The 11400-nt window shown below is 41.8% G+C and overlaps 1 protein-coding gene across 8 annotated transcripts in view; it reads left to right on the top strand.

Moving 5' to 3' along the window:
• Window positions 1–11400, top strand: part of Tcf20 (transcription factor 20) — a 178330-nt gene that overhangs the window by 156035 nt on the left and 10895 nt on the right. For all 8 annotated transcript variants that reach the window (XR_003835008.1, XM_029470172.1, XM_029470173.1 and 5 more), the window contains exon 3: window positions 3690–3783. Coding sequence is in view for 7 of the 8 variants with exons in the window: in XM_029470172.1 (XP_029326032.1) it covers window positions 3690–3783 (94 nt within the window). In the remaining variant the exon portion in view is untranslated. The remainder of the gene's footprint in view (window positions 1–3689; window positions 3784–11400) is intronic.

Below are 11400 nucleotides of genomic sequence, written 5' to 3'. Positions count from 1 at the left end.
GGGATGGTTAAATGAATGAACGGAACTAAGAGAAGCATGACAGGGTGAGGAGTGTAGAATTTGTGCTTAATAGAAAAAGCTATAGGTCTGTGTTCTTTGCTTTAGTTTCTGCTTCTTCACCTAGAAAAAAGGAAAAAAAAATGAGAACAGACTCACTGTGCCACCTTTGGGGACCTTGAGATAGCAAAGCTGACTTGATGAAAAGGCAATGAAATTGTAGTGTTTCCCATGAGGAAACACTAAAAATTTCTTACATTAAAGAATGTAAGAGAAAAATGAGCAGTCACTTCTGTGTCACTGTGAGCTGCTCAGTAATGCCTTGCCTTGACTTCCTTGCCATGACATACACATACCTGTTGCCGTACAGGGTTTTGTTTCTGTTTGTTTGTTTTTTGAGACAGGGTTTCTCTTACAGTTTTTAGGTTACAAGTCCAATGTGAGTCCCACTTCGTGGAATTTAGTTGTTATCTGTGCTCTGCCCTCTTTCTGGAAGCTTAGAGACGATTTTTGCTCCCTTTTTTGAGCTATAACTACCTGCATTCTTTGGCTTGTGGCCCTTTCTTCCGTCTCACATGAGCCTGCTCCCATTTCTACATCTCTCTGAAGCCTACATCTCGGCCCCACTCTGAGAGGATCTTTGTTTTATCAATGTGTTGAAAATAGATCCATATCCAGAAGATTAGGGCACTGTCCCCATCTTGAAACTTACTTTCTCTGCAAAAGCATTAAAGATCACTCACACTGGGAATTCAGATGAACATCATTGGAGGCCTCAGTTCTGCTTTCACACCCATAATCTTTAGTTTGCTGTATAGGGTATACAGAAGTCTAGTAGAGAAAACACTAAAGAACTCTCAGAAAACATAGATTCTAGCCAGTCCTTGTAATTCATGGGTCTGTGTTAAGTTAAGGAGTTAACTAATGGTTCTTAATCTGCATTGTGTACTACAAGGACTTAGAGTGAGGATTTGCCCTTCTTGTTTAGCTCTTCGTGCTGTTTCTGGTCTTCACACTATAGTTGTGTGAAGCACTACTTATAATCCTTATAATCCCTGCAGGATCTGTTTTTTAGGTGCAATGTAGTCATTTTTATTGCACTATTAAAAATTTTGTCTGTATGAATATTTTGGCTGCATGCTTGTGTGTACCACATTAGTGCCTGGTGCCTCAGGAAGTCATTAATTACATCCCCTGGAACTCTGGTGTTAGAAAACGGTTGTGGGTGCTGGAAACAAAACTTGGGTCTTCTGGAAGAATGTCAGCTGTTCTTGACCACGGATCCATCTCTCCAGCTCCATATCATGGCTTTAGTTGAGAGAGGGAGGTTGCTTTCAGAGCTCCTACAAAGGACAAAGCAACTGGTGTTTAAGTAGGAAGGGAACAGATATCCATGTTCCAGTCCCTTGTTTTCTCTGTTCTCATCTGTAAATGAGTGATAACAAGGCCACTTTATGGGTGATTGTTAACTTTTTGATCTGTAGGACATGTGTAGAGTGTCATTGGCCTGTAGTGATCTTGGGTGACATAACAGCGGTTCTGAGCCAGCCACTATTTTAAGTTTGGATTGATGCAATCAATACTGACCATTTCTGTGAGGTGAGCAGTGTTTGTACTGTCCTTAAGGGTGGATTCAATAAAGGTTAGGAGATTGGTAGGTCAGACATAGTAAGGCAGTGGGAGAGTCACTTACAAAGTAGTTATTTAGATTGTAGAGTCTGTGTACTTAATTCTTCCTTGCCCAATACCATGTCAGATAATAGTCTCTTCCTGTATCAATTATGGAATGTTGACTATAAGTTTTAAAATTAGTTGAAAAGAGGGGGTGGGGACATGAGCATGCTCTTATGCATGTTGCCTGTCTGTGTTGTCCTGTAAAAGTCTGGATATGCAATTCTTGGATTGGTTGGGTTAGTACTCAGAGTGTCACAATAAGTCTAAGTCTCTCATCTTCCCACCCTGCTGTCCCTGCAGATGGACTGGCTTTGTCAGGATTGTCTTGTATCGTTGATTAGATGACTGTTACAGATCCTGTTGTATGTAGTCAAGAGAGGCTGAGCAAGATGATCTGGTTTTCTGCTTGGTTTGGTTGGTTGGTTGGTTTTGTTTTGAGACAGGGTAGTAGCCCTGGCTGTTCTGGAACTCAACTGTGTAGACCAATGAACTGAAATGTCAGGCTGATTTGAAATTCAGAGATTTGCCTGCCTCTGCCTCTTCCTCTAGAATGCTGCCCATGTTGCAGAAGCCCCTTTGCTTGTAGACTTTCAAGAGTTCTTGATGCACCCATTTTTATTGACTATCATGAACTGAGAGTCATCCTCCAAGATGGAGCGGGCCTGAAACTCAAACCCTCTGGATAAATGATTGCTTGGGTACCTTGTATAAGAAAAGTAGATTAGTAGGAACAGTTGACAGTTGGCCACTGATAGATTGGCTGTCCTCTGTTTCTTTGGTTTGGTGATGGGGCCTTTTTTTCCTGAAGGAGGCATAGACGTAGATAACCTGGAGATTCCACAAGTGTTCTTAACTGCCCTTGGTTTACTCCAGGCTAAATGATCTTTGCTTTCTTCTCATAGGTGCAAGTAAACATTTACTGATTATCGACCCCCAAAAGGTTCTTGGTCTTCTGAGAGGGAGGTATTTGTCTCCAAGAGACATTATTACCTGTGACCTAATGCTAGTTCCTGCCCCTCTGATACTTTACCTACTTACAGTGGACATGTGCAGGTCCTATCAGGTGAATGCATTAATCCATATTCTTAGCTATTTCATCCTGACAACATGGTGAACATTTAGGCTCCACAGTTGCCAGTGTTCTGGGAGCTTAGCCAGCTCAGAATTAAGGGTTTAAGAAGCACACATCCTTTATGTCTTCTGGTTAGCCTTCCTGGTGGGTCATGAGCACACCCAGGAAAGTTGAATAATCTGCATCATTCCTTAGTAGGGCCTCATGTGGTTGTGTTTTGGTAATGTTGTTGATAGTATAGACAGTATGAGTACTCACCATAGCCACAACAAGGTGACAACAGAGATGACCATATAAGGAGGAACACTGCAATCAGAGAATAGTGTCTCACTTAGCCAGAAATTCATGGCAGATTTCCTAGTACATTTAAAATAGGATTCATGTACAAAAATAGCATTTACATACATATTTTCTGGAAAGAAATATACTTGCATTGGGCATTTGGGATAAGTAGATCAAAATTAAAAATAAAATCTTATAAATATAAAAACTAGAAACCAAGTCCCACTTTTAATTGTAAAAGGTTTCTATATGTGTGTGTGTATATCTACCTTCACTCCTCCTACACAAGACTTCTGTGGCAGAAATAGAAGCAGGGTCTACAGACAGCACATGATAGCAGAAAGAAATTTCAGTAGAGCAGGGAGTGGGTAAATAGGCAGGTTTGGGGTAGCACACTCACTGGTGTGTCTGCCACATACTATAGAGTGTGTCTTGCCCTAGTGTGTTCTGCTTGATGTGAGTTCATCCATAAGGCCTAGCCTTAGAACAGTGTTGTATCTCTTCCATTGTGTGGTCAGCAAGTGGTAGAGACCTACCAACCTATTCTACCACCACAGATCCCTCCAACCACAAAGGCCATGCTGAGACCGAACTAATGAGGTAGGGAAGGCCTGCAAGAGAAGGGCTGGTCTGGAGTTACTAACATGCCTTATTGTCCTTTCAGAAATGCTCCCACTGCCAGGAGGCTGGCGCTACTTTGGGCTGCTACAACAAAGGCTGCTCCTTCCGATACCATTACCCATGTGCCATTGACGCAGGTAAGTTGGACCACGCACCCTTTTTGAGAGCATCTAGAGAGCTAGAAGATATAAATTCATTATCGCCTCTTCTGTATATTTTTATTGTCTCCCTTATTTTTTCTATTTGTAAGTTCTAAAATGTAGAGAGGAGGCTACAATGACAGAGCAAGTTTAAAAATACCTGTTTTGTTCATCTAGTTCATTTATGAGTTACCTACTTAAGTGTACATACAATTCAGTGGTTTCTATGTGTTTGTGGAGTTGAGTAGCCATTACTCCAGTATATTTAACATTTAGGTTTTCATCACTTGTGAAATATTAACACCTTCCTTCCCCTCACTTTAGCTGCTGGCAATTAGAGATTCACTTTGTTTCAATAGATGTTTCTAATTCAGACATTTCATATAAATGGAACATTTTGTGGCAGGGATTTTCAGTTACACTATTTCTAAGGTTCATCCATTGCAGCATATGTCAGTTAGTACTTCATTCATTTTCCCTGCCAAACTATCTGTTATATAGGATGGGCTGCTTAGACTCACCTTTCATCAGTTGATGGCTGTGGGGTTTGTTTCACATCTATGAATTATGTTACCGTAGAACAGTTACATATGATAATGCTTAACCTTTAGAGGAATAGCCATATAATTTTCCAAAATATATACACATTTTACATTCCCACTAACAATGTATTAGGATTCCAATTTCTCAGTATCCTTACCAAACATACTTACAAGTCTTTATTATCACTGTAGACATCCCAGCGAGTGTGAGATGCTATATTGCTGTAGTTTGGCTTTGTACTTCTTTAATGATGTTGAACATCTTTCTATGTGCTTATTGGCCATTTGTACACTTCTATGGAGAAGTGTTCATTCCAGTTCTCTGCCCACTGTTAAATTGTTGCTTTACTTATTTTGTCCCCCTGATCAGATATATGGATTATAAATATTTTCTTCCATTCTTTGAACTTTCTTACTTTTCTGAAGGTGGTGTTTTTTTGAGACAGGGTCTCATTCAGCCCAAGTGGCTTCCAACTTCCGTCAAGAATGATAATGACCTCTCAAACCTCCAGTCTCTACTTCCCTAGTGCTGTGATTACAGGTGTACACCACCGTGCCTAATGTACATAATCCTGAAGATACATGATGTTGTACATGCTAGACAAGTACTCTACCAGCTGAGCTATAGCTGCAGGAAAAGTTTGCTTTTGATGAAACCTCATTTGTCTTTTTTCTTTTGATATCCTCTTTAAGCAATAAACACCTAATCCAATGTGGGGTTTTGATGTCTTTTTTTCCTAAGAGTTTTATAGTTTTAGATATTTTATTTTTAGTCTTTGACTATGTGGAGTAGAAGTTCAGGGCTGTTCTTTTGTGAGCAACTATGCAGTTGTCCTAGGTTGACATTCTTCCATCATTCAATGATGCTGACACTTTGTTGCAAATCAGCTGACCACTATGCCTGGGGCTTTCTGGCCCCATCCAATATTCTACTGTCAGGATTACTATAGCTTTGCAGTAGGTTTTGAAATTGGGTATGGTTAGAATGCTTACTTTAGTATGTGTAAAGTCTTGGGTTCATTCTCCAAGCACCCCCCCCCCCCGCATCCCTCCCAATTTAGGAACAAGAGATTTGGAAAAATTGTACCTTCCTCCCAGGATTGTTTTGACTATACTGGATACCTCTTTGTTTCATATGAAATTCAAAGTCAACGTACCCATTTCTGCAAAAAGAAGACTATTAAATTTTTGATAGGGATTTTGCTAAATCTGTAGATGAATTGGTAAACACTGATATATAGTAAGTTGTATATATTGAGCAAAGTAACCCAGTTAAAACAAATACTATACATTTTCTTTCATGTAGATCTTAGATTCTAATTTATATAATACGTGTGTGTGTGTGTGTGTGTGTGTGTGCGCGCGCGCGCGTGAGTCTGGATGAGGGCATGGATGTAATTCAAAATTGAAAAAGTGGTTTAGCAGGGAGGGAAAGGAATTCTCGAGTGCATGTGACATGAAAGTGAACGCTGGAATGGAGCCTATTTGTTTTAAGGGACGTTTTGGTGTATGTGGTGCACTAGAGTGGCAGGTTGCCCTGCTTTATCACACTCCACCTCATTCCCTTGAGATGGTCTCACAGAACTTAGAGCTTACCATTTTGTTTTGAGCTGGGCTGCTTGTAGCAAGCCTGACTGATCCTCTGGTCTTTGTTTCCCCCACCCGCAGCAGTGGAATTACAGGCTCTGCGTCCTGATTAGTTTCTCTGTTGCTGTAATAAACAACCTAGGGGAGGAAAGGAAAGGCTTTGCTTCATTTCATAAGTTTTAAATCATGGGCCATTGCTAAGAGCAGGAAGCTAGAGGCAGGAACTGAAGCACCGGCCACAGAGGAATGCTGCTTACTGGTTTAATTTTAATAGCTTGCTCAGCTTCCTTTTTTTTTTCTCCCCTTTGTGCCTCCCTCCCCTATTTAACCTATGAGTGTTTAACCTACATGCATGTCTGCACACCACCTATATATCTCTGTCCTTAGAGGTCAGACGTGGGTATTGGATCCCCTGGAACTGGAGTTGTAGATGGTTGTAAGCCACCATATGTGTGCTGGGAACCACAACCAGTGCTCCTAAGCATTGAGCCATCTGTTCTGCTCCTTAGCTTGCTTTAAAAAAAAAAAAAAAAAGGTCCTCCCAAGCCTTTACTCAAGAATATGCCTGCACAGACACACCTAGAGGCCAGTGTTCTGCATTAATCTCTCAACTTAGGTTCCCTCTTCCTGGGTGACTCGTTTGTGTTCAGTAACATTCTCCATGCCCTTCCTGACCTACTGTCTTCTCTCTAAGTTTCTTGTAGAGGTACTAAAAGAACAAGAGTAGTTCAGAGGATTGAAAAAGGTGTATGTAGGTACGGTGTGCAATTGCCAAAGAGCTGCTTCATTGGCCAGACACTTAAGGAAGAAAGAAGAGTTTTGAACCACCGTTTCAAGGGATTTGGAATCTGGACTGTCATTTTCCCATTTATATACATTTTCTCTCATTCACTCATATTCTCATTCATTCATGTTCTCGTTCTCTCTCTCTCTCTCTGTCTCTCTCTCTCTCTCTGTCTCTCTCTCTCTCTCTCCCTCCCTCCCTCCCTCCCTCCCTCCCTCCCTCCTTCCCTCCGTCTTTCTCTTCCTTTCCCTCCTCCCTCCATCCCCCCTCCCTCTCTTCCCTGGACCCCTTTCCCTCTTCTCTACTCTTTTTTTTTGGGGGGGTGGAGATAGGTTCTCATGTAACCATCTGTGCCTCAGATCCACTGTCACCAAGGATAGCCTTGAGTTGATCCTCCCCTTTTCTGCCTCCCAAGTGCTGAGATTGTAGGCATGCACCTCCCTATTTGGCTTCATTCTCCCTGTTGACAAGTTTTCATGCTGTCTGAAGTGTTCGCCCTGGCTTGAGCTGGGGCAGTTAAATCCTGCTGAGTGAAGCAGTTGCTTTTCTTTGTTGCTGTAGTTACATCAGAACATCTGGTTTCCTTCATTTGAAGCTTCTCTTAAATGGGGATTCCCAAGTGTCAAGTTGGGGGGGGGGTTGAATGGGGTATTATACAATAATTGACTATCTTAGTCAGTGGCTGGGTAAACAGTGATCTCCCATATAGACACTGTGTTCAGAAACAGAAGCTTGCATGCCTAGATAGGTAACCACTTTGACTCCAATCATACTCCATTTGTATCCTCAAGTATCAGCTGTGTAAATAGCCAGGTTCCCAACAGCAAGGCCCTGTCGATGCTGCTCCTGGCTCCCAGTCTACTTTCTGGTACAGTTTCTCAGGTGTAAAGCACACTGCTCACTAGAACATTCCTCAGTAATGGCACACAGTAACTGCACACTTTTCTAGTCTGTAGTGGCATCTGCAGGCAGATGTGGCTGTTGAGTACTTGAAATATAGATAGTGGGAGGAGTGTTCCTGTGTGTGTGTTTTCAAGACCGGGATTCTCTGGGTAGCCCTGGCTGTCCTTGGAACTTGCTCTGTAGACCAGGCTGCCTCAAACTCAGGGATCCACCTGTCTGTGCCTCCTGAATGCTGGGATTAAAAGTGTGCACCCAAACTACCTGTTGGAAATTAAAAATTTTAGATTTAAAGTCAAATAGCTGTGTATGACTCATGACAGATAAGACTCAGAGCTACCTTAATGAAGCTCAGGCAGTATGGCTAGATTCTTAGGAAGGGCACTGGGAATACCTTTCTTCTAATGGAAGCTTGCCAGACCACCTCTTCAAAAGCAAGACCTCCTTCATTGAGGGTAAGTAAAAATGATGCCTGTTAACTTTCTCTTCCAGACTTGTCATGTGCCAACCCAAACGCCTCAGCCCCATCCCTACCCCCTATTAATCCGATAATGTCTATTTAACAAACCTAGCCAAGTTTCCAGCAAGAGAGGGCTTGTGTTTGTAGGTATGGTATGACTCCTGCTCTGGCTCTGCAGTTCAGGAGTGCAGAGATGGTATCGAAGATGCAGCTTTATAAGCCACAGACACTTCAGGCTTTTTGATGATCCAAGTTACAAAGACCTAGAGTCCACTGCTCTGCAGGGATAGATTATTCCATGGTCTCAAGAGTTCTATTCTGTGTAATATGTCTTATATTTAAGGAAGGTGTGTTCACTGACTGATTTTTGTTTGTTTGGTTGGTTGGTTGATTACTTTGGTTTAGTTTTTTTGAGACAGAGTTTCTCTTTGTAGCTCTGACTGTCCTGGATAGCCTTGTAGAACAAAACTGGCCTTGAACTCAGAGATTCACCTACCTATGCTTCCAAGTGCTGGCATTTAAGGTGTATACCACTATACCTGACTTGACTGACTGGTTATTTAATTCATAATCAAGATCAGTCCCTGGATTTAAGAGGCTCTAATCTAATGGTGGAGTAAAAAAAGAGTATAACATTTTCATCTTTGCCTTGCTGCCAGCACCCAGATTTTTTAAAAAAAAGACTTATTTATTTTTATAAAAGTGTGTGCATTGTCACTGTCTTCAGACACTCCAGAAGAGGGCGTCAGATCCCATTACAGATGGTTGTGAGCCACCATGTTGTTGCTGGGAATTGAACTCAGGACCTCTGGGAGAGCAGTCAGTGCTCTTAACCACTGAGCCATCTCTCCAGCCCAGCACCCAGGTCTTTAAAGAACCCTCGATGCCTCAGGAAAAAAAAACTTTCTGCTGGGATGTCTCCATGGAAGTAGAATCTGTTTCTGGAGGTTCTGTGACTCCTGCCATTCCCCACCTGATGTAGTCCCAACTTTCTGGCATTGTCATTAGGTTATTTGTGTTGTTTTGTTACTCTACAGGAGAGTTTGACTCCAGGTAGAGGATACAGTAAAGGACATGAGTTTTGATTTTGTGAAAATGTTTAATGCATTAATACAAAACCCACAACAATTAAGACAAGGAATAAGGCTGTGTTGCTCATTAATAATTCTTGTCTAGAACAGAAACACAGCTGGAAATTTCACTCCCTGCTGCGGGCTGTTTGAGTAGTAGGGGGAGAGCCAGGATAGGTCATGACAAAACACAACGATGTGGCCTCTGTCATTTCTAGGGCATGTCATCCCCTCTTAGGTGGTTCAGAAGTGGCCACAGTGCTGTAGTGTCCATCTTCTACCATGATGAGGTAGATAACAACTGATCTGGTGACTATGTCTAGTATCCAAGAATCCAGAGAACATGTTAGACCCCTCTCTTGTTTCTTCTGTTTTATCATTGAATTTACCATCTTCATTCAACTTGAGTTCTATATGGATGTTGTACCTCAGCTTTATAGAGATTAAGAGACACTTAGCAGAGTCACTCTTACCCTTAAGCTTAGAGGTAATGAAAGTAGCATTCTCTCCGAGGGTTGGTATGGAGGTGATATTCGTTTCTGGAAGCCATTTTGTTGACTGGACCACTTTGTGAGTCTTTTCTAGCTCATGTGGGAATTCTGACTAGGCCATGTGAACTGCAAGGTAGTTCCAGGTCCTAGAAAAAGAAAATCAGATGATTGTTACTGGGTAACATGTGGGGACCAGGCACCTGCCAGAATCCTCAGGTAGGGATTTCCCTGGAATTCTCTGTACTCTCTGTCCTTACCTTATCACCAGGGTGGTTGATGCCATAGAGAATCTCCCTGTAGCCCCTAGCTTCTGAGTTTTCTGCCTATGTCTTGACTTATGCTAAAAAATGAAATTACAGTTCCTGATGATTTGAAGATTTGTATGAGAATAGAAAAGAGGAATTGTCTGTTAATGTGCAGAAAGTACAGATGTGGGCACATTCTGTAAGACTTTTTTAGGAGATTTCATCTCCAGAAGTAATAATACTTACATTGTTTTATTTGTGGCTTTTTTTTCCTCTTAACTCAGAAAAAGCATTTTCTAACTTTAGGAAACATTTTATTAATGGACTGTCACACCTGGTCATACTGTTTTGTCTCTGAGGACAAACAAATGTGTCTTTCTGATGGTGTCTTTTGCAACACTCCCTATAATTGGTGGTTTTGTAAACCTTGTAGCATTATGGTGGCCAAGCTTCACCGGGCCATGTTTGACTGGGCCTAGAGACTGGTGGTGCAGTGCTGCTGGAGCTCAGGTGAGCACAGAGTGCTTCCGCGAGCTCCAGTTGTCTGTCTCCTGCTGTTAATAATCTCACTGGCAGATTGGAGCCGCAGGAGACTTGGTCATGCTATGTGCTGGTAGGTTTTAAATTAATGCATTTTATTTACTGCTATGCTTGTCTCATGCTGGAGGAGGGGCCTGGAAGTTAGTGACAACTGGTGAGTTCTTGGGCCTTGATCTAAGAAAGCTGATAGTCTACCCTGTAGATAAGATGATCTGAGACTCCAGAGGCAGATAATACTAGTGAGCCAAATTCTACCACTATCTCAGCTGGTTTGTTTAGGATCCTGTGTGTCTGAGAAGTTTTCATTTATGTGTTCCTTGGCTTCTTATATACAATTACACTTAAAATCTGTGGCTATATAGGCTGCTAATCTGGATTTCATTTAAACTGGTTAAATAGTAAACTTAGTAAGGTAAGTGCCTAAGAGTTCTCTGAGAACGTGTGATCAATATTTATTAACATTCTGCCACCGTGTCCTGCATTGGTAACCTGGCTGTCAGTCTGTCAGAGTTGTGATGTACAAAGTGAACTCATTAATTAGATTTATCTGCCCTGCTCCACACACTACCACCTTTGTGCAGTAAAGCTGGACTTCTTGGAGGCACACACATTCTTGCTGCCATCAGGAATGCTGTCACCATGTTAAAAGTTGGAATATATCTTTTTTTTTTCTCCAGGGATTAAAATCACCCTCATGGGACTTTGTTTTCCCTCTGAAGTATTCAGTGTGAATTGTGTACTTTAGTATCTTGTGTCTTTGGAGGCTGTGGGATGTAAGTGACAGCAGGAATTCCAGGCTTACCTTTCTAACTTGAGTACTGAGCTATCTCTACAGAGGGGGAAAAGGATCACTGATTTTTCAGGTGGTTTTTATTTTATTTTATTTTATTATTTTTGGCTTTTCGAGACAGGGTTTCTCTGTATAGCCCTGGCTGTCCTGGAACTCACTCTGTAGACCAGGCTGGCCTCGAACTCAGAAATCCGCCTGCCTCTGC

This window comes from Mus caroli, chromosome 15, assembly GCF_900094665.2.
Source record: "Mus caroli chromosome 15, CAROLI_EIJ_v1.1, whole genome shotgun sequence".
Taxonomy (NCBI): domain Eukaryota; kingdom Metazoa; phylum Chordata; class Mammalia; order Rodentia; family Muridae; genus Mus; species Mus caroli.
Note: the sequence above shows the minus strand (reverse complement) of the source record. Positions and strands in the feature narration are given on the sequence as shown.